The 24394-nt window shown below is 38.5% G+C and overlaps 1 protein-coding gene across 1 annotated transcript in view; it reads left to right on the plus strand.

Annotated features, from left to right (window-relative positions):
• LOC139708906 (uncharacterized) overlaps window positions 1–18258 on the plus strand; it is a 39808-nt gene extending 21550 nt beyond the window's left edge. Inside the window, exon 4 of the mRNA XM_071620871.1 lies at window positions 17354–18258. Coding sequence (XP_071476972.1) covers window positions 17354–17707 — 354 coding nt within the window. The 3' untranslated portion in view covers window positions 17708–18258. The remainder of the gene's footprint in view (window positions 1–17353) is intronic.
• The last annotated feature ends 6136 nt before the right edge of the window (window positions 18259–24394 follow it).

A 24394-nucleotide genomic window follows, 5' to 3' on the forward strand; every position in this document is an offset into this window, starting at 1 on the left:
TCTATAAAAAAATGAGGGGCAATGTGAAAAGTGCTTTGAATGAATATGATATTGGCCTTTGAAAGGCTTGTTTAAAATGTTGTTGTTGCATTTGATGTATTTAATCAAGCCAGGGTGTGAGTAGAGAGAGTCTTGAGGGTCTTTTAGGCCAAGATGCTGGTTTATACAAACTGCTTGATGCAAACAAGATGTTCCCTGCTTGACAGCTGCAAGGATCAAGACTGGTGACCTCTGGTGCCATGGCGACAAAGGAAATTCCAGGAATGCATCAGTTGGGGTTGGTCCCCATGTGTGTTACCAGCACATCTTCTTATGATTAGAAGGGAAATTGAATTCAGGGGGAAGATTACCTCAAAAAAGAAATATATTTTGAGTGAAGCAGTTGACATAAAGGAAAAGACCAGTGAATGTTTGAATGAAACTGGACAAGCATTGAGCAACAGTTCCGCTTGCTGGTTATCTTGTATGGCTTCCTATGGAGACAATACAGAAAGGCAATAGCAAGAAGACAAAACTGATTCTAAATATGGAAGAAATCAACTCCTTTCACCAAGGCTGATGTCTATAAACATATTATCTTCGAGATATCTCGGCAATAGTCAAGAAGAGGATAGATCTTTCTTTACAATGTATGATCAGTGATATTTCATGTGATTATGCACAAATTCACTCACACACATGCCAAAAAGAAAAAAATGTGCACAAAAACAAAAAATCTGAAGAATATAATGCATACAATGTAATAACATGTAGGCCTATATCTGACCCAGAAAACATCCTCAAGGTGCCTAGTAAATGAAATGTTACATGATTAGCCGACATTCAAATAATTGTAAGCTTTTGATGTTTACCCAAATATTTTTTTTTTAGATCTGTGCTGTTGGTTCCATCTTTGTTCTTATCATATAAAATGCTCTTTACCAGTAAAGCCACTCCATATTTAGTCTTTGTTGCACCTTGCAGCTATGATAGAGAATTATGTGGCATATATGGTTAATACCCATACTGTATTCACAGTCACTGCCTTGCCGAAAAAGGCTTTATGGATAAAGCTGACGATGAAGTTGAGCCAGCATTGGACAGCTTTACAAACAATGAGGAGAGACTGAACGAGGTTGCTGCTAGAGGGTGTATGACATTATTTTTCTTGTGAATGTTAAGAATACACTTCAGTTGTGGACAGGAAGGTGGGAAAACATTTCAAGGCTTTATATATTACATTGGATGCTGTTTAATGTGGCAACAGATGTTGCAGGATCCTCATCAAATTCTTCCACAAACACAGCTCCTCTACCAACCCGATATGGATTTCTTAATGGTCTTTGTTGCTGACTAGGCAAATATGCCCCATTTTGAGATGCCATAATTGGTTTGGGGGGGGGGGGGACAAAGTAGACCTTCATCAAACAGTAGAAGACGTTGCCACATCCTTGCAATTTACATCCATCTGTCATCCTGCCTGTGGACTAATTTATCTGTCCAGTCATTATCAATTTCTTGGTTAAGGAATAGTATGATATATGAGGAATGCAGTCGTCATCTTTACAAGCATTGTCTTGACACACATGTAGTCTCCTCCCATAATACCAAGCATACTGGTGGGTGATAAATGAGCAGGGCTCATCGGGTCATTCGTACTTGCTGTGGCCAGTCAGGACAGTGCACTTCCCCCCTGATCATGTGACCCTTCTCAACTCACGCTACCCATATTGCATTGCTGTGGGCAAACTTGAGTCAACACCATCTTCAATGGGCCAGGCCTGGCAACTCCTCGTGTGTCGAAATTGACCAATCAACAGAATATTTGATTCCCAATGGCCTGTCCTGACCTAAAATTGGATAGTCTCCTTTAGCCAGACTCCACTACATATTTTTTTTTTCATTTACTGCACCTATATTGTTGTGTACTCTCATTCTTTTTGGTCATTCCCCTCTTCCACTAAAAGGAATGTTTGTTCTCACTAAATGGAATTGTTGCGATCATGGACATACTCATTCAGGATGATATGAATTCATGAAATAATGATAACAATAATTGTAAATCTATATTGCACAGTTTTAATGGGAATATACTTAACTGCACATGAATATATAATCAAAATAAAAGAGAGACAAACAGAATAATGAACAAGAGCATCAGTCATTTCATAACTGAGAAAACTTGTAATATAATAAGGATACAGAATTAAAAGGGACTGCTTATGCATTTAGTATTAGTGTACTACATACTGTCAATATATGCTCTTGTGCTTTTATAGTATCTAATCTGAAAGCATTATGCACAGAATCTAAACTTGTGCATGTAAAAATGTCCCAATCACAGATTTTTATATTGTATTATATTGCAAAAAACAAAGTTATTTTACAACCCACTACCAGCTACACGTGTAATGACATCAAAGTTGTACATTCCTGCAATTAGTTTTCCTGTCACAATTTCTTGTCCAGATATAGTCAGAAATGTTTATAGAGATATTGGAAAAAGATAGACTGTGGTGAATACTAGGTAGTATGTAGCTGTAAGTCAGTGGTACATGTGTGTCCAATAAATACTGATTGGCTACTGCACCAGAGAGAGAGGGAAGTACGAATGCTAGGCCGCTCTTTGTGGACATGGGTAATTTAGTTCTTTTTGTGATGCCGCATCCTCTTGGTGAGGGATTTGATGATGATGAAAGAGGGAGCCTGGGCCAGCTTTTGTGGATGGCAAATGAAATGAGATGATAATTAATTTGTTCCGTTATGTCCTGTCCACTAGCAGGTAGCTGAAATACATACAAATATCAAGATGAGAATGTACACTATATTCTACAGGGTGTGTAAGAAGTATGAACAAAACACTATTCTCTTTCAATCCCCCACTCTTTCCCTTATTTTTAAATGTATTGAGAATAAAACAACTTGCTCAGTTTAGTGGAAATGTCTTACAGTACAAAGATTTTAATTACTTTTAAAGCAGTGATGAAATATTTCTGAGAGCTCGTAGTTATATGTTTATTATAAATATCTTAATAGCAATCATTAGTTAGTTCTCATGCTTGTCTTTTGAAGCACTCGTACTTGCATTTAATTTGATGGATGAATTCATTCAGCGGCAGAATTTCACGTTCTTAATGAGGCTTATAAATCATGGTCACATTAATTGCGTCAATGTGCCATGTTTATTGTATACCTTTGATTTATGATGATTGATATATGACGGATGCATGAACTAGAAAAGTTGAATAATTTATGCTTGTTGTATAATATCTATGAAGCAAGCATGCAATTATACTTCCTGCAGAGTACATTTAAAATTTATGCTGCAGTGCCTCTTGTCAGGTATATGGCACAGTAAGCCTCCAGTGTTATGATTAGCATCTTTATGACTTGCGCAGAGGGGTTGATACCAGCTTCACATCTGCAGGAGATAGCTCCTTATGACCTGAAGAGGGCAGCTTTCTTATCTAATGCAGCAGCGTGTGATGTGGTGTGTACTTTCTGTTTCCACACTTTTAGCTGAAGAGAGCTCCATGCAAACTTTAAATATTGGTTCATCTGCTTTTAATGATTGCTGTCATGCCATCCCATAGAACTGTCACTCACTACCGTCACACATGGATGCACCTGTCTGAGTCTTCGCTGGCCTATGTAACCACCTGTTAATAAACGTACAGCTCTCTTACAGTAACTGCCAATCTATCTCAGTGTGATATAGATATACTAAGGGGGCACCACACTGCCATTATGTGCATACAGCATGAGATGAGGGCAGACTCCAATGTTGAGATGTGAGAGATACAGCTCATTCTCCGAGTCCTCCTCTGCCACATCTGCAAACTGCATAATCTCCCAGAGTCATTGCCAATTTGCCGGTTTCCAGCTAGAAAGCAGGGATGCGCTGGAGGACATTTGGGGGAAGGCGCTCTGTGTTTGCTGGTATTGCTACGTCTTGCTTGACGCTGCGTTCCTAATCAATGGCTGCCTCCTGCTCCTTAGTGTAGATGCCTCGACACGTGTCCAAGCCTCACCATGCTCGCTAATTATGTTCTGCACAGTGAAGAAACTGTTAGGCTGCATCCTAGGGTGAGTGGCTATGGTATGTTATGTGTTCATCAGTCTGACCTGTGCAATGGTGTTATAATCCAAGAAGAATTTCATTACAGAAAGAGAGGGACAGAGAGAGAGAGATCTTTCGGGGCAAGAGGGGAGAGAGAGAATGATAGGGAGAGCCTGTACATTCTTGCTGCAGTATAAGAAAAGGGGAATGAAAAAAGGTTCTCATACATGTCCACATTCCTAATGAGAAATAATTCGGTTCCACAAACGTTATTGGTGCTGCGTGTCAGTAATGACCCACATGGATAATCCTATTACAGGGCTGATTTTGTTTATCCTCTGTCATTCCTAATGGCATGCATAATGTGCACTCAAATGTTCCAAGTGGTATCTACGGTAGTGTTGTAGTAGCACGCATTTCATATAACTCTCCAAGCAAAGTATAGTTGTATAAGCTGGAGATGTATTCCGCATTAGGTATTATGAATGGATTATGTGATAAATTTTAGCTGATGCTCCTGACAGTAATTTTAGGCTGTATGTGATGATGGGATGAATATTTATACTCGTATGTCAATACTTCACAATTTTATGTCATTAATGCTGTATTTTCAGGTTGAAAAACGAAATAATGCTGTTAGTAATAACTCTCATGAATCTTCATATAACTCTCCCGGCAAAGTACGGTAGCATAGATGGGAGATGTATTGTGCATGTTATCATAAATGAACCATGTGATAGATTTTAGTTAATGCTTCTGACCGTAATTTCAGACAATAAGTGATCTTGGGATAAATGTCCTGCACTTATATGTAGAGTTAATTTGTCATTTATGCTGTTATTTAAGGTTGAAAATGCAAATAATGCTGTCAATAAGAGGTAGATTTTGATAAAGTGAATATGACACTGGAAAAATGAAGAAAGATAAAGAAAATGGAGAATAGAATAATTAAAAATAAGAAATATGAATGAAAAGAAAATGTCATTCACACATTAGATATAAAAAAAACTTTGTGGTGCTTATCTCCCAAGATAGGACATAAAATATGTAATGAAGTTGAGAATATGAAAATTGTTCTGTGGTAACAGACACACGTAAGTTAAATTGATGTAGAACCTGAATAGAAATGCATCATGTTTGAGCTTGATTCTAAGGTGTGAAACAGATTGCATTTGTGTAAAAAATCATGATAAGGTATTGCATTGTATATTTCATGTGTGTGTGGCACATCCACAAAACCTGATGAAATAAATGAAACTTGGTTTCAGGCTGTAAGTTTTCCAGTGGACTGTAATTGGTTTCACTCCATTTCCAGAAAACTTACCACAAAAATCATGAAAGAGCCAGTCAACAAACAGATACAGTTTAAAAAAAAATTGGCATAAAAGCTGAGACCCCATTTACCTACTCTACTGAATGTAGCATGAAGGAGACTGGGATTTACAAAGAAAAGGTCAACTTAAAACACCTGAGTAATAAGCGTCATGAAAAATTGAGAAAGTCACATTTCAAAATATTCACAGACACTGCATTTTGGAAGGGAGGTGATAAGTTGCCAAGTTTTATATTTTTGAACAAATATCACAATTATTATCTTCAGCTAAATCACCTTATTTTGCAGTTTAGGCAAATTCTGTATGCATATTATCAGCTTTGTTAACACCTGTGATCAGTTACCATACTACCTTGATAATTGTCTAGAGTGATAAGACCCCACAGTATGCATTAATGGTAGATTTTTTTGTGTGAATCCCAATTGTTTTATTTTGAATGAAAAGTGAAAACCCATCCATCAGTGGCATCATGTTCAGAATGTGAGGACTTGATATAATATCGCTCATCATTCCAGCTGAAACAATTGACCTTTACAATTTTGATTATGATGTCGGCATTTCAACAGCAAAAGAGTACTTTTCGGGGATGTCACGTTATATTATGTTTCCATTGTGAATTACTTCCCAATGCAGTATGATCTTTTAGAACACTTTAATGAAAGATAACTTTGCTGCCAAATTGCTTTAAACAAGCAATCTATTAGAATTTTTGCCAAAATTAAAATCTTGGGGGTAATGCATGTAATGCTGGACAGAAATGTATGTACTAAAATATGAAGGACAAGTTATGCATTTAAGCAGGGGCAGATCCAGGAATTCCGTAAAGAGGGGGCGCGTCTACAAAATTAATGGGGGGGGGGCGCACGCACCCCTCCCCCATTTTTTTCTTTTTATTTCTTTTGTTTCAACAAAAAATAAAGGGGGGCGTGCGCCGGTTGTGGTCCTCCCTGGATCCGCCACTGTAAAGATTACTGTTTTTCAACTAAGAATGGCCTATTATTGATTAGAAAAGATAAAAACAGCCCTAAATTTCCATTGAACAGTGTGTTTTTTGCCATTTCTAGACTAAGTAGGGAACATATGTTACATGGACAGACCAAAATGTGACAGTCTGGATTTGTGACAAGTTTGAGTTACTCTCCTAAATACCATGTTAGTGTGCAATATTTTTGTGATGTATTTGCAATCATATTGTGAATTACTGCATGAAATACAGTGGTAGTTAATGGTAAATATGAATGCACCTTACAATGGAATACCATGGTATTTCATGGTAAACATGAATGCACCTTACAGTGGAATACCATGGTATTTCATGGTAAATGTGAATGCACCTTACAGTGGAATACCATGGTATTTCACAGTAAAGGTGAATGCACCTTACAATGGAATACCATGGTATTCATGGTGAATGTAAATGCACCTTACTGTGGAATACCATGGTATTTTATGGTGAATGTGAATGCACCTTACAGTGGAATACCATGGTATTTCATGGTAAATGTGAATGCACCTTACAGTGGAATACCATGGTATTTCACAGTAAAGGTGAATGCACCTTACAATGGAATACCATGGTATTCATGGTGAATGTAAACGCACCTTACTGTGGAATACCATGGTATTTTATGGTGAATGTGAATGCACTTTACCATCTGTCGATCTGCAGTCATCAAGGAGATGAGTCCATATGAATCTTGCATAGGATGGATGTATGTATTATGTACCCAGCTATCCAGAATTGTTTTCACAATGTCTGGCCCCACCTTTTCTCTCTGGTTCCAACTGAAACATCTAACATTGTATGCAGCATATAAAGTAATGGGTAAATAGTAACACCTTACACAGAAAAAAGCATAGTTTAATGTTTTCTGCAATGACATGCAATGGAAATACTTCTTCTTGTCTAGGAATAAAATATAATTTGACTGCTGTACATCACCCCCCCCCCCAAAAAAAAAAAAAAAACCAAACAAACAAACACACACACACAGAAAAGAATGATTTCCATGGTCTTGTAAATGTACACTGAAAGCACTGATAAATTACAAGTCATGATATTTTGCCTGTCACAAGCTAGCCTCTTCATGGCATAGACTTGTAACCCATATCACCTTCAAAAAGATTATGTATTTTTTTCCACAATGTGCTAACTGGCAAGTGGAAAAAGCTGGATTTGAGGTGAAGATGTCAGCAGAGAAATACACCATCCTCGTTTTCTGACAAACTAGAATGTGACAGAATTAAATTAATTCCTCACCATCCTTGCATGTTAGATGTCTGAAAACCTATCACTGGTCATGTGATAGAGGGTTTGTTAAGGTAGCAGTGAAGATTCTGACTTCCATATTTATCATCAACACCAAGATCTATGATTACAGAATAATAAAAGTCACAGTCATCAGCACGCAGCAACAACTTGAAAGTAGCTTTCAGCAAAAAAGAACAAACAAACAAACATACAAGCAAACAAACCCCACACAATCCAAAAATACATAGCATGTGTGTTTGTTTGTGAGTATAGTATGTGTGTGTGAGTGTGTCTGTGTGCTTGTGTGTACTTTTTGTTCAAATACTGCCCTCACCTGTCAAGCTCACAACAGATCGTCTTTCTTGCCTCTTCGCTTGTCATTTTCACATCCCTCAAACTCAGCTTGTTTTAGAGGCTAAGTCAGCTGGACAAATAGCTGTGATATAGTTCTATGAGTAGGCAAAACACAGGGCTGGCTTTAAGGAGACACCCAAGTGTAAAGAAATGTCAAGTTTGCACTGAAGAGAGTGCACTTCGTATATCATCAGCAGCAGTAGGGCGCAATTACGGCTTTATTGTATTAGTATGCGGGCAAGATCAGTTAAACGTGCTGCTAATATGCCATTCCTGGGTATTTTCTGAGTGAGTGTACCTCCATAAAAGCTATCCTGTGGTTAATAGCTTCATTGCGGTCTACCAGTGTGAATCTCAGACGAGTTAATGAACCAGGGGAGCATCTTTCCTAGGGTCACAATCGCTGCAGTGAATGTGCAATTATTTCATGGTATCATGGTAAATGAGGAGTAAAGAGGACAGTTAAGTACTCATTGCTGTCAAGTTGAATTTTCATTCATCAGATCGAATTCATCCAGTGGTTTTGAGTGTTCATGATCTCTAGCTACATGCATAATTTTGATGAAATATCTCCTGTGTTTTAGTAATTACATTTCCTTTGAGAGAGAAAGGAGTTGTTTGTTGGGAAATGCAGACATCAGATATTAAAAAAAGAAGAGATATCATTGCTTCATTCTAGGCTTTTTTCCCCCTCTCTCTCTGGCAGGCATTACTGATGGTTTCAATTTTCATTTGTTGGAGATAATGGCAAACACCCATATCTTCATATCTACTCCAGAAGTGTATTACTTGAATTCTAGTCAGTGCTCTCATAGGATGAGATATTAAAGTGATTGATTACATAAAGCTCTATATTTGAATGAGACTGATGTGTAGTGCAATGTGTCTGGCCCTCATTACCTCCGCCAAGGGGGGAGGTTATGTTTTCGTTACCGTTGGTTTGTTTGTTAGTTAGTTAGTTAGTTAGTTAGTTCGTTCGTTCGTTTGTCCGTGTACAAAATAACTCAAAAAGTAGTAAACGGATTGGGATGAAACTTGCAGGAAAGGTTGAAAATGACACAAGTAAGAAACTATTAACTTTTGGTAGTGATCCGATAATTTTGGGGGAATTTATGAAGGATTTTTGATATTTTGGCAGGTAGGGTCAATGAACTTTGGAGTTCAGGCTGCGCATATTTGAGGTTTGCAAGTGGGCACTAAGGTGCGTGCTCTAGTTTCTGCTAGGGTGAGGCGTGCCATGCAGCTGAGAGTTTATGACGTAACAAAGGCTTCTATAATTATCGGGAAATCGGGCGGCTCTCAGCACACAATGCTATAAGTACGTATGGGTGGAAATCACTGATATCTCTATGGAAGAACAAGATCAGCGGTGGAAATGAGCTGCATGCTTGGCGGAGGTCTGCGCTCTCAGAGTGCTTCTCTAGTTTCATCTGATTTCTTTGGCAATGGTTTCTGTCTCTGATCTTTGAGTAAATTATGTCATTTTAAGGTCTGCATGCAGCCACTAGTGGATAACTGTGTTTTGCATGAAACTTCCTATATATTTGTTTCTTCTCTCTGAGACTCCTACTGTACTTTATTACTGGATTTGTGACCGCCCGGTTCAAAACCACAAAAAGTTGCAGATTGGGATTCTCTGTAATGGACTGAAATATGTCATTAATATTGACCAAATCAATTCTTTAAAGTTTGTCTTACTTGGGAGAGTAATCTTTTTTCCAACTGCCATCAAACTTTGGCAGCTTAAAACAAAAGCCAAAATTGAGTTCCTAGCTTTTTTTCTTGACCATATTTTTTTTTTTACATTGATACTTCTGCACAGCATGCCTGAATGACCCTAATCTTTAACTTGATGACGAGTTGATTTTGCTATAACACACATTTTCGGTAGACACCTGCCTGAGTATACTTGGGACTAGTCTACAATGGGTTAAATTTATCCTGTTTTCTCGCTTTTCTATAAAATGCACCTCCTAACTCTTTCTTATTTTAAACACTTTTTAAATGGATTAGGGTGGATCAACTTTAACAAATTATACATCATTTTAAAGCTTAGACCTTACTATTTTACACTGTGTAGAAAAAAGGAAATTAATTTTGACATACTTTTTGTGGGTTTTGAGTTGGACGGCCACATTTCTTTAGCCTTGCATTCTAGGACATAGCCTGCTGTTTATTTTCCTTTCCAGTGACCTGTATTGATAAATGAGGTCATTGCTGGATTAGCAATGGATTCAAAGCATTCATTAATAAACATAATTTTATACAGCATCAGTGGAAAAGATTATTACACAGTGTGGCACCAATGCTTTGTTTTGTATACTTTATCACAGTGTTATGTTTTATGTGATATCTTATGAATTTAACTTCACCACCTGTCAAACCATTGTATAGGTTGATAATTCTGCATGTAATCACAGCATTGTAAGATGGAACAGGAATCAAAGTCAATAAAGTGATCCAGCATTTCAAGAAATGGACAATTCAAAGAATTACTTAAATATTCAGAATGTGGTGTCCATGACAAGGCAGGCAGTTTGCCAGACAGCTAGTGCTTTTTTTTTTAGTCTTTTTCTTTTTGCCCTGATCTATCTTTCAGGGACCAAAAGTCGCGACAAGCAGGAGGGCATGCAAAATTCAAAATGCCATTTTTTTTTCCTTCTACTAATCTAGGGTTAGAGGAGGGGAGCAGACGTCTGCCACTTTTGGCAGAAAGCTTGATACCCTGCCATTTGCAATTTGTGCCAGTTCCGCATCAAGTGCTGCCACGGAGATGGGATGTTCTCAGTATTCATGAATTCATCATCTCGCCTGTCTGGAGGAACGACTCCTCCAGGCAATGTTAGGGGTGGATTGCACGCCCTGTGCACCGAGGAGACCCAAACTGCCTTGTTTCCTCTCACTTTCCTCTGCACCCATTTCAACTGTTAAATATCATATTCCACTTTACACATTAGCCCATTGATCTCTCACACAAAATTCATTAAGAGATTTTTTTTCCCCTTTTGAAAGTCTAATGTTGGTCATGCCTACTAGCCTTTATTTCTCTCTTTTTTTATTTTGTCATCGCAGGTACTTTTTGAGACATTAACTGGTTTGTAGGAAATAGATTTTGTATGACTTTGCGTCATAATCACCCTATATAATATTGGATATTGCTGCCCCACACACCTCTATTGAAATAATCAAATGATACATGTCTAAATGCCTCCTGATACTGTAAAGCAAGAAATATTCGCAGCATGAAATTTTCGCAAATTGGGGCTGACGACCTTTTTCGTGTCATGAAATTTTTTATGAATTGCCACTTGTCTTTCAAGGCATATGGTGGAAACAAGAACTTTTGTGTATATTGTAATTTTGCGAATCTTGGCTGTAGCGAAATTCATGAAATTAAAATGCGCACAAAAATTTTGGGTTTTACAGTATTTTGGTAAGCTCCATCATTTGTACGATTTCATAGTATCTGCATCCTTGGGCCATTTGTAATTTTACACCTGCTGCAGGTAATATGCATCTGGTTACCTCCTCAGCTTATAAGTTGCTTAGTAATTGAGGCATAAAATAGGCATTTTATGCATCTCATTCTGTCTTTCAGTGTACTCAGGCTCATTGCCAAGCTTGGTTCATTAAGCCTTGCCTCTGTCTATGTCCCCTTCCATTGCCTCTTTTTTCCTCCCAGTCTTTTTTTTTTTTGTCTTTTTTTTTTCTCTCCTCATCCTCCTCCTCCTTCTATCCAGTAAGCCCACGCCTGGAGCGATGCATAAAATGGTCTGAAAACCTCCAGCCGTTCCTCAGTACTCCCTCTCCCCTCGCTTACCTGCACCTTTCCAGGCCCATTTTATCCATCAGTCAATGCAGTAGCAGCTAACCCCTGGCAGTGCAGCCGTGTGCGTGCATACCCATGCTTGAAGAGTGGCTGGGCGTACTCTCGCACACACACGCATACACACATCGTACCCCTTCGTGTCGATGTATTGTGGCATACACGCAGTGAACACACACACAGAGAATGGAGTGAATCCTTTCATTCATTCACCCCTTCCACAAGGCTGTCGTCTGCAACGTTCACTGTGCTCCTCAAGCCGAGTCTCACACACGCTGCATCGTTGCTGGCAGTGCACATTTTTGGCATTTCTCCTCATTCCATGGATTTTCTGCCAGCATAATTGGACTATGTGTGTTTTTTCAGTGGTTTTGACAAGGACAGGAAAGCCTTAGTACACCGTTATCCTTTCTTGCTTGCCTGGAGGGGGTGAGCTGCAGTCTAGAATGTTATGAAGCTGTTTGTAGTGGATGTGTAAAATACCCACAGCAGTTAGAGAGCTAATAGCTGGCCTTGGTGTGCATGTAAATGATGGATTTCTCACCTGATGGGCAGTAGGCAACATTGATGTGACCGTTTTGCTGGAGATAATCAATCAGATATTGTGCTCCTTTGTGCAACTCAGCACATAGACAAGGCAGAGTTATCATCCATTCACTGCGTGATATTGTTCAAATATTTCTTGGTTGGTAGTCACCATGGAGACGGATGGCTAACCCAGCAGCGTTTCGTCCCCGAAGTCGCAGCCCGTCGCCGGTGGTCGTGAAGCGACACACGTACACCACCATGCGGCTGGGTTCGCTGTGTTGTGGTGGACGTCCACCTCGCCGCTATCCACCGTTTGAAACGAGGCCAACCGCCAGCATGGAGGAGCTTGAGATGCAGCTTGCCATGGAGGTATTAACCCAGTCACTACCACTTACAGCTATTCTACACAAGATGTCAATGGCATTTCAAATCAGTGTTGTTGAGAGTCTTAATCTAGCTACTCCAGCATTACATCACAACACTTAATACCTTCCTAGCTCACCCCCAGGCACTGCACTCACTGGCCTATCCTGAGGGATATTTTGTCTGTTACTGAAAGAACAAGTGATCTGTGATGTTCAAATATAACGAAGCGAGTTTCAAGAGGAAAATCAGATGGTTCTCTTTCATTGTTCAATCTTGTTACCAAGGCAATTTCATGATTTTTTGTGTGTCCTAATACAGGGCTCGACACTAACGGTGGCCCGGTGGCCCGGGGCCACCAAAAACGCAAGTCGGGCCACCAAAATTTCAAAAACGAATAATTCGTTTAAGGTCGGATGTTTGCCTTTGGGCCACCAAAAATAAAAGTTAGTGTGGAGCCCTGCCTAATATATTGTTTGCAATAGATTATCACTATCATACTCTACAACCAAAAATTTTTGCTTGCATGAAACTTCGGCCATGATATGCGACAGTAAAATATAAATAAAGATTCTGTCTGTAAACTATGCATTGAACACCAGTTGCGATTTGCGAAAGTTTCAAACCACGAAAATGGCTTAAATACAGTAGTTACACTACTCAGGAGTAGGTCCTACATAGTTAATACTTCATGTAAAGGCAAGGCATGGTAGCATACTATGAAGTCTGAAACTGATGCCTAGCTGTGTTATACTGCTACATTATTTATAAAGCATTTGTTATACCATCACTTCGTGGGCTTAGGTCTAATCTCTATGCCCCATGAGAATCTGACCATTCAGTGTGTGTGTGAACTCAGATCCCCCAATGTGTGTGATCCACCATATGGCAGACATGAACTCTTTGTCAATACCTATCAAGTAGCCTGGATTCTTGTGTTTATCAAAAATCTTCTTTGTCTAAATTTGTTCAACATGGCACTGGATGGTATTCACAAAGGAGGGGGGGGGGGCGCTCTGTGCTGATGGCACAGATTTTATAGTTATATTTGATCTCTGAGCATTCAACCTTTCAAAAAAACTTATTGTATTAAAGTTGATGATGAACTTTGAATCATTAGTGCAATAAGTGTCTGAACCTCTATTTTGGAATTTTATTCATTAGCACTTGAACTATCTCGGATAAAAACTTTCAGTTAAAGGCAGTTTGAGATGCATAGGCTGTTCATAATGTTCCATTCATTATAATTAGCCTGGATTTATCAATTTTGTTTCCCCCGTTTTATTCTGATGCATCTGCCTTTGAAGGATACAATATGCATTTTAGTTCAGTTTTCTGTCCAACCTTCCTGAGATGAAGTGATGCCTTATATGAACATGTCCTTTGGAGGTCAAAAGTCAATGAACTTTTGAAACCTTCCTTTATGTTAATACTGTTTTTTTTTTTGGGGGGGGGGGGGGAGAAGGGGATAATTTTGATAATGGTTATTACTCATGTTGATGCATAGATATATGTATACACTATGGTATTAATGAAGTAAAATGTGTTGCTATTAAGAGGTTATGCAAATTAAGGATGGTTGCTTTCTTCTATTTACTTTATGATAGTCATTGTTATCATATATCAGATGTGATAGAGACTCTTAGATTGCCGTATAATGAAGATCAGTTGATTTAAACATTGAATCATTAAGACTGTCAAAGTATTTACGGGGTAATTTGATAAAAAAACACCATTTCCAATGTCAATAATTAATGTTCTGCCATCAGAGGAGGTGTCAGAACTCTTGGTTGGATAAAGTGCCAGGGATTGGTTGCTATGCATAGGTAATGATGCATTGTGATGTCATCACTGTCATCACAAGTGTGATAGAGAATGTATCATGTGCAATGTAATCCAGAGTCCACCGGAGGGAAGAGAGGAGTGGGTATCATTTTACCCCACACCATGTCACATTTCTAGCCTAGGGATTTCATCTCATCTCTCCATCTTCAATGATTCCATCCTAATTTACAAGCTCCATTGACCTCTGTCCCTGAGATATTTTCATGGCCCACAGTGCAGAAGATATTCAGTGAAAGCCATGCCTTCCTCACCTTGTCCTCTTCACCTTATAAATGTACTGTGAAAAAGAGCTTTATGGTTGTTCCAACATCTCTTGGAAAAGAAATTTTATGAACATGATTAATACTTCTTCGTAATTTGTTTCTGATAGTAAGTAGATATTACATAATTCACCAACTGAATTCTATTGGGCACACAGTTGGCATTATCCATCTAGTCCTATTTGAATGTGTTTTTTTCTCCTCAATTTTCCTTGTAATATAAAAAGTGTTCATCTGCATGCACACTGATGAAGCTGGATCGGGCAGTCAAACTAATTTCGAGCAAAGTCTAGTGAAAGATCAGCAGCCAAGTGACATATATATAACACCACTAAAATAAAAATGAAAAACTAAAAGGACACTAGAATATAATTCATCAGATTTTCTCTAATAAATTGAATTTAAAGGACAATTGACTGATTTAATCATCTATCGTACAAAGCATGTTACAGTTCAGATTGCTACATATAAGCCAACAGATGAGTTTGCTACAGTTTACTGAAGTAAGTTTTCCTGGTTTTCTTGTTTCTGATTATCTAAGAATAGTTGGTGCTGGTGCAGTGTGAAATTGTGCCACTAAGACAGTGAAAAATCATTTGTATAATGTCTCATCTATGCATTTACCTATTCATATGGAAGCAATGTTACAGAATATAAGGAAATAAGATGCAGCTCTCGAAAACGTTCTATGGAGGTATTCATTTTCAAAAAACCCCTCAATGTCAAGCTGACTATTCAATATATATCATGGTCAGAAAATCTCAAGATGACATCGTCATGGGGTCTTTCTTTGAGAGCAGGGTTGAAATATTTTATACAACAGCTGCACTCTTGAATTCAAGAGGTGTCTAATGCATCCAGTTAAGGTGTGCAGGCAGGGAGTTCACCTGTCTTCATGCATGAACATGAGTGATTTGGGGACGCTGTCCTCCTCTGATCAAATGAGAAGGACTGAATGGATGGAGAACCCCCGAGAAACAGCAGAGCAGGGACGACAAACAAGAAATTTGCACTCTATTGACCGAATTCTGAGATGGTATTTGCTTCCCGAGGTCTTAGGCTTTGGCAGTAACCGGAGAGCCTTGCAGATATTCACAGGTGTCAGGGGAGGCAGTTTCCCCCCCTCATGGATCCTCACCAATATTGTGTGGTCTCTGTGATGAGATTCCCGTGCAGAATTAGACATAGTGGTGATCAAATTTAGGGATTTATGTACGGCAGAAGCTTCCCAAATATCTGTCTGCTGTTTCCGTGGCAGTTAAGCTGTGTGTGTTGATATACCCTGATGATGTCTTGTGTGACTAAATTTTTGCATATTTCTCATATTTGCCTAATTTGACATGTAATAAATTAATCTAATATTGTCATTTTAGTAATGTCATTAACTTCACTGGCATTTTGTCTCTGATCAAATTCCCCCCGCACCGCAGGGATCATTCAGACTCAATGCAATGCAGTTGCCATAGTAACACAATCATACGTAACTGTTTGAGAAAACGTTAACTGTGCAATGTGCCTGGAAATTACTGTATTCTCAATTGTCATTAGAAAATATGTCGCTACTGATATTTTTTTACAGCTATTTTCCCAGCTGATATATTGATGCTGAGATGACAGCAATCTATGCTAGCTTGAAAAAGGGAAAAGCTAAATTGTTTAGACTGAGTAGAGAATAATCATTCAAACTATGGTGAAGAAATATTTGGAATCAGTATATCTGGACTTTCGGAGGTTGGGAGACTGTGTTAGCCCTTGTGTGACAAACCTGCATGAAAAAAATAGAACCTCCATTCTTACCCATCCTATCTGTGTAGAGTGAGAGGCATTTCAACTTGCATCACATTGTGTAACTGGTCCAAGTCTGGCATTTTTATGATCAACGTGGCTTTACTACCGTATTGTTGATGCATAAATTTTCATTCTTCATTCTTCTTTTTAGTTTTTTGTTACAATCCATTGACTACTAGGCTAGGGTTAACTTCTAATCTGTTTGTATGTGAGTATGGATCATTCATTAGTTGGTTTTTGAATAGGAATCAGAAGGACATACTATTTTCACTGGGTGTATGCATTTTATGTCGCAATCTTTCCAGAGTGGAATTTTCTCGAATGTATCACAAACTTGACAATTCAAGCCATTTGGTATAAGGTTCAAACCTATTCCTGTCATCTGTAAGCAGTCTTGTGAAGGAGACGTGTGAAAAGGATTTGGATGTAGGGATGTAAATCACGTTTGGGATGCCAAGAATCCCAACCCTCCTCCGGTGGAAGATTAAGGAGACAGCAGAGTAGCTGTTTGGATGCAAATTTGTAGACAAGTTGATATATGAATGGACTAAGGGTAATCAGAAGCCATTTCACTGTGAGATATAGATAAACATTTCACTGCTTTGTATACAATCGCATATATAATACACTGTTAGAATTTCTTCTCAGATGTTAACTCCATCTATCCATCTGTCTGTCAATTTTAATTGTGACTGGTCTCTTGAACCTTGTTCACTTATTCACACTGATTTGTGATTTGTTTTTATTTGTTTTCAATTCCTCCAGAATCCCACACCTCCTCCAATAGATTTCAACCTTTACGCCACCAAGAAGTCAGTAGCAGAAGGCCTACTTGTGGTGGCGCTGTTGACGGCTAATGCAGCGCAGCTCAAGACCATTGTCACAGCAGGGCATCAGAACCGTTTCCATGGTTTCGTCACAGCCCTCGTCATCCTCTCCATCCTCCTCCTGGTCACTGTCATCGTCTTCCTGCTCCTGCTTGGCCGCGACAACCTCAACGACGTCTACAAGCAACGGCGGCTGGACTGGCTTAACAACATCGCCACTGCTCTCATCGTTTGCATTGTCTTTATCAATGTGTTCGTATCAGCATTCGGGATTGAGTACGCCCCGTTATAGCAGGGGAGGCCTAGTTATCTCATATTAAAGGAAACTGTTGAAGTAGGATGACAGTATTAGCAGTCTTTGGGAACAACTGGAAGGATGAATGGCATGGATGTAGCAAGGAGAAGAAACCGTGTAAAGATGCCTCAATCATACACGTCTTCAGATGTACTACAAGGGAAAGATATCAGCAGGGTAAAACAACAACGACAACAGCTTAGCTAAGGTTCATGATGTACTGATTCAAAGAATCACATTTGATTGGCTGCTGCAGACCACAGTGTGTTCTGCTACATTACTCATGCTGCAATGCCTTTGATAACTCTCGTCTACCCACTGTCACAGGATCAGTAGATGTAATGAATGGCTGCATTGTGATGTCTGCAGACTTACATATTGTATGTACCAACACATTTGTGGGTTCCAACAATGTTCGATCTCTTTGTTACAAACCAATGTGCCATTTGCCATCTCTCACAAGCCTCAGCGTTGTTTCTATTTGCATACATTCTGCATACCTGAATTCCTGATTCTGTTTTCTTTCAGTGGCGCTAAATTGTATGACGAAAAAAGTTCTCAGCTAAGTGTCAAGTTTGTGTCACTCAAATGTCCAAAAACATGGCAGAATAAGAGATGTGTTAATTAAGCTAAAATATTCTTGCCAAGCATCTGTCTGTATGTTTGTTAGGATTCAGTTTGCATGATACACATTGATTTACACAGTGAATATCATTGTGAGCCCAGTAAATGCAATAATTTCAAACTGCATTGAAAAATCAATATCTGAAAGAGTGTTTCATTAATACAAATTAACTGAATGTAAATTGCCATTTTCTGTTATCAATATTCAACCTTGTGCATATACTCCCTTTGATTACCTACATTCAGAAACAAGGACAGAGTCCATATACTTTGTCCCGTGTGTCTATACATAAACCTATCCACCAAGTTTTGTGTACTGTGTTCATTGTATTCATGATATAAATCATGTTCTTTTGCTTCAATATAGACCACAGTATGAAGGGAATGGAGAATATTTTGAAACTCATCCTTTGTATGTTAAGCTATTGTGTGTTGTATTGTCTCACAGAGATGAGCTAGTGTATGCAGGTAATTGTGATATATCACCTTGCATCTTTCCAGATGTGCATTATCCTGTCTTTGTGATTCACAATTTAGCAAGCTTCTGATACTTTGGTAATACAAAATCCAGATCTCCTGCATGAAATGGCCATGTCCAGACGAGTGAAGTAAAACCAAAAAATCAACAACAACCAACAACAATATTCAAGTGGTGCTATACAGTACAAAATGGTCTTTGTATGCTATGCTCATTGTAAAAGCACAGCGATGTGTATTCTGGTCTTTCGCAAAAATACAGCTCAAGTCTTTCCCATAAAAGAAAGCATGTCCTTCAAAGCTGCTCTTACACTATGTTTGATGAGGCTGTTCCTATGTGTGCTAAATTTGTTAGTTAAGCAGTTTTGTACATGCAGTTTCTTCATTATACCTCACTTTATTACAATCCCTGCTTTTCAGTTTTCTTTGAAGAAATTACCAGTATAGTGGCTGACCTAGTAGCATGGTTCCATGGCCAAGCTTTGTGTTTCAACTTAGTTTGCAGTGTAGTTTGATTCAGGGCCATTGTTCCTGGGAAAAGCCCTTGGTGAGTTTTCTCACAGAAGCAGAATATTGGTTTTTTCTTTCCTTTATAGTAACAATGACCAGTCTCACAGTCAGTGTAAACCAAGCAATGCAAACAATTAAAGTGTTAATCTAATAATGCAAAGTTTGTACCTAATATGGCTGAATTTGTTCACCTGTATTAGCAGTAGCTTTCATTTGTATCTATTTCAAAATCATAAGCTTAATAACTTTTTTTTTTCATGATCATGATGGATTCTGCAAGTTCTAGATTACTCAAAAACAATTTGATTACAAAACTTTCAATCTTGATGCTACCGTCACCAAACAAACTATACACGTGCAACATCGGAGGTATTTTCTCCTCTTGAAAGATGCAATTTGATACGACAGTGACCCAATTCTTGCCGCAGGGTAGCAGTTAGCAAAACATCTCTCGGCTGGTCCTCTCTGGTCATTTAATTAAGCCTTGGATGTACAGATGCAAGATTGGCCTGATATAGCTTGTCTAGTCTTGCTAGTCAGTTGAAGGCAGACTTGATGAAGCTTTGATGCTATCTTCTGGTTTCTTGCTGAAAAAAAAGAAGCTTGTTGCAGTGTCTGGCTCTTCAACTGATCCAAAGAGCACCTTTGCCCCGTGGATAGGTTGCTAAAAAGTGGGGCTTTACTGCTGGAGGGCAGTGATGTTTTCCAGGATGTACTATTTGTGGAAAAAAAGTAATTTGTATGGGTTCACTTGACTCTCACATTATTGTGTAATACCAAATCAAAGATACCCAGAGGTTTTTGTATATCAAGGAGCCTCATGTTTTCTATTATTATCAACATCCTTCATGAAATTCAATGATTTATCATAACCTTTCTGTACAATCTTGCTCTTGCTTATACATGCCTGAACCTTACAAGAGGTGCCTTTCAGGCAGCATTCACAGGCCTACACTTTTTATTTGGATCGTGCACCCAGAATTGTGATATCAAAAATTGTCTTCTTGTTGTATATATGGAAATTATGAACTGTGGAGAAACACTTGCCATTTCCAACGGAAGGAAAATTGCTGATAGCGTAAACATGTAGTCTGTTGTTCCACTCGGAGTTGAAAAGTGTGATATTACGTTTTCTGTCCTTCAGTGAACTTTGATATTTTAGACCATTATTTCTTTCTTTAAAAATGTGAAAGAGAAGTTAGCAAGATGTGTTAGGCAGGTCTGTGCAGTTTTCCAAGCCCCACATCTCCTTACTGTATTTTTTGACAGGAAATATCAGCAACTGTTTTCTACTGCTGGCTTGGTCATTACAACTCTATTTTACCATTCAGTACTGAAATAAATTGTCCGTCTATTAGATTAGCTGACAGTACTGGTATGAATGTATTTAAACGACTGAAGCTTTAAAGATTGGAAATCATGCCGATAATTGAGTTTCAGCTTTCAGCGTATCGTCAGTGAAGCTATTTGCTGTCTCAAGGAGGCTCTGTATTGAATGGGAGCAGCTTTCTACAGTCCTGCTGTCATACCCAGATGGTGATGTATTACAATCCTCAGTCGAAAGGGTCTGAATGTTTTGACAGAGCCATTGACTATGCCAGGTAGAGCACTTTTCACCATCAAGACGTCTTATATACCTTCTTGTGTGTTAATTGCAAATAATTCAGGAGGTAATTGGATTTGACATGCTTGCAGAAATTTCTTCAGTGTTACCATTACGACTGTGATTCCATGAATGTGGGAAATGATGCCTGATACATAGTAGCACTAGATTCCTTCTCCTTGTTGGAAGAAATGGCCAGGCTTTCATGCATGGTTTAGTTTGAAGTATTGCACACTCAAGCTGTGTCGCAATGATTGAAATTGTTTTACAGCTGTATTTACTATTTTCCTGCCATAGTGAGGCATTTACAGCACCGGCCCCAAGACATGTAAAATGAACATTTCTTATTCAGTTTTTAAAACAAAAACAAAAACAGCCTCCCCCCCCCCCAAAAAAAAAAACCAAACAAACCCAAAACAAAACAAAACAAAAACAAACAAACAAACAAACAAACAAAAAGGGACACATATCATGTTTTAGAGCTATGAAGTTTAAGGGAAAAGTCCTTCAAAGAAATTTTATTGTTCTACTTTACCCACTTCCATAAATACAACAAATCACTGAAGTTTGAGCAGAATCTGTAGAGGAAGTTATGACAGGTACAACATTCTCATTGAACATGATACCCCGTAGACATCTTGAATTCAATTTGCATGGTTTTAATATTGATATGATGTGGCATTTTCACCTGTTTGGTTCTTTTTTTTTTCTGTAATGGAAATGTCACTTTATATTATCCTTTGCAACTTCAAAACTCAAAATGATGTATTGGTGAGATATGTCATTCCAGCACTAAGATTTAATAGAAATTGTTGTTTTGTGTTTTGTATCAATATTTTTTGAAATGTGAAATTCCCTTATCTTTCATTTCAACAAATAATATAAAAACACTTCATAGTCCATATTCACTTCTGTTGTGTTTGATTAATGGTGTCAAATTTACAATATTTGATTTTACCTACAAGGAAATATATGAGGCTCTGTGAACAACTTATAAATGGAATGTTGCAAATTTGAGGAAAAAAAATATCTAATGATCACAAATACAGTAATAGTTGCAGCTATATCCTTTAATTAGTTCATGGAAGATTTTGATGTTTCATCATCAGATGATGATGGATGCTCACTCCTTATATGGCTTTGATCAAATTGTGACTAAATGAATGGTCATGTTTGTCGATGTACATTGTAGATAGCAGACTTGGCCAGTCCTTCCACCAAGGGTTTGGAGCTTCATGCTATGTGTGCATGGAAAGTAGTCATCACATAGACAGATGCCTGTTATAAGCTACAGGTAAAATTGAGTGGATGTGATTGGACAGCCACAAATTGAGCAATATGCCATCAATTTCACTTTCTCGCTGCTTGCATACCACACAAATTTTCGCGTACCAGCTTCCCGAGTCAAGATGGTATCTTAATTCAGACACAAATATGATTATGTCTTCTGGAGACATATAAGCCATCTTTGTGTTCTACATTCAGGGTATTTCTGTAGGTATGGTGACGGACAGAAAAAGATTGAAGTCATTGAAGTGATGGGATAAATGAATGCAATATACCGTTGATTCAGGGGATATTTGTGGAGAGTGGCTTTTGATCAGATGTGGGTCACTATTTGCCCAACTTGGCTGCCACGTTTGAGGTTTACATTGAGGAAAATGAGAGTTGTACTATCTTTGGAATACTGCCAAGGATGTGCAGTGTGGGAGTCTGTCATAGAGTAGCTGTCTTAGCTCAAAGTCATTATGATTAAAAGCAGTGATGAAAAAAAAATAGTTTTGGAAAATATTGATAATGTTCCATTGTAGACAAGTTCACATTGTTTGTTTGTGTTTGTGTTTGTTTTTTACTTAAGACTGCAAAACATCACGTGAATGACCAGTTACAAAGGTTTGTTGTATTATGGATAGCGAATGCTTGCACCATTATTTTTTCTCTTTTACATTTTCAAATGAGATGGTGAACTACTGTGTAATCAGTTGATGTGTTATAAGAAGAGGTGTATACAATCTGGAGGTGACCCATTTTAGGTATGCCATCTGGCATACATGGTAGAGTACAGTCAGTCTGTCATCAGATGTTGAATCTTGTCTAGCTAACCAAATCTTCAAGTGCAATTCAGCATGTCATACTTCCAGTGATGTGGTGTTACTGATGTTGTTGAACTGTGGATTATCACAGTGGTTTAGCAAATAACAATGTGAGTAAATACACTTTTTACACTTGGTAATCACAGCAGGTATTCACAGTTTTTTACCAATAAGAGTCTATACAGTTACAACTGTGGGCTATCACAGTGGGTTTCCACAGTGGTTTGCCAATCAGAGATTGGACAGTTACCATAGCGTGTGACCACAAAGGGTTTCCACAGTGGTTTGCCAATCAGAGATCAGACAGTTACCACAGTGTGTTATAACATTGGGTTTCCACAGTGTGTTATCACATTGGGTTTCCACAGTGGTTAGCCAATCAGAGATCAGACCATTACCACAGTGTGTTATCACATTTGGTTTCTACAGTGGTTTACCAATCCAAGATTGGACAGTTAAAACCACAGTGTTTTATCACATTTGGTTTCCACAGTGGTTTACCAATCAGAGATTAGACATCACCGCAGTGTGTTATCACATTGGGTTTCCACAGTGGTTTACCGATCAGAGATGACAGTTACCACTCATTGTTATCACAGTGGTTTCCATAGCATTTTCTGCTGTTAGTTACCACAGTAAGGAATCTTACCACCTGTGAAACACCAAAACTGTGATGCGTTGAAGACTTCATGAAAAGTAATCAATTAAAGTTGTTGTTTCATGTTAACAAACAATATCAGATGCATCAGTTGATATCTCTCTGCTTTCCCCTCTCCCTCTCTTTTATTCTTTCTCTCTATTCCCTTTTCTTTCCTTTCTTTTCTCATCCTTTCTGGTGATATATGATCCCATCTGTCAGTCAGTCAAGCTCCATCTCATTCTCCTCCTGTGTATCAATCTTGTAACCAGGAGGTTGATTCATGCCATCTCTAAGCCCTTACTCCTACTTTCATGCTCCATGATGCACATCAGTGATTCAACCATGCTTCTCTGCTCCTCCCACTCTCCCTGCCCAGCCTCTCCCCCATTCTCCACTCCGATGCACAACCTTATTCCTCAAGGATTTTTCCCCTTCATATCCTAGTTTTCGTCCTAGCTTGTTGTTTTTTTCTCGTCTTCATCAATTTCCTCTCCTCTGCCTAGGTGAGTATCTGCATTAGTCTTTCTATTCCCAACCATAATATCTGTTGCACCTTCTGCCTCCTCACTTTTTTCCCCCTTATTGTATCAGACACAATCAGCTGCCTTTTCTGTGTGCATTTCCAGTTGCCCTGTTTAAGTGTATGCTGGTGATTTTCTCTATGTCTATTGACATTGTACTTTTTCCAGTACAATGTGCAATGTATGTTATTTCCTTCTGTGTCTCTTATTATGTAC

Source organism: Diadema antillarum, unplaced genomic scaffold, assembly GCF_040938485.1.
Source record: "Diadema antillarum isolate AM-2024a unplaced genomic scaffold, OU_Dant_1.0 seq00001386_RagTag, whole genome shotgun sequence".
In the NCBI taxonomy this organism is placed as follows: Eukaryota; Metazoa; Echinodermata; class Echinoidea; order Diadematoida; family Diadematidae; genus Diadema; species Diadema antillarum.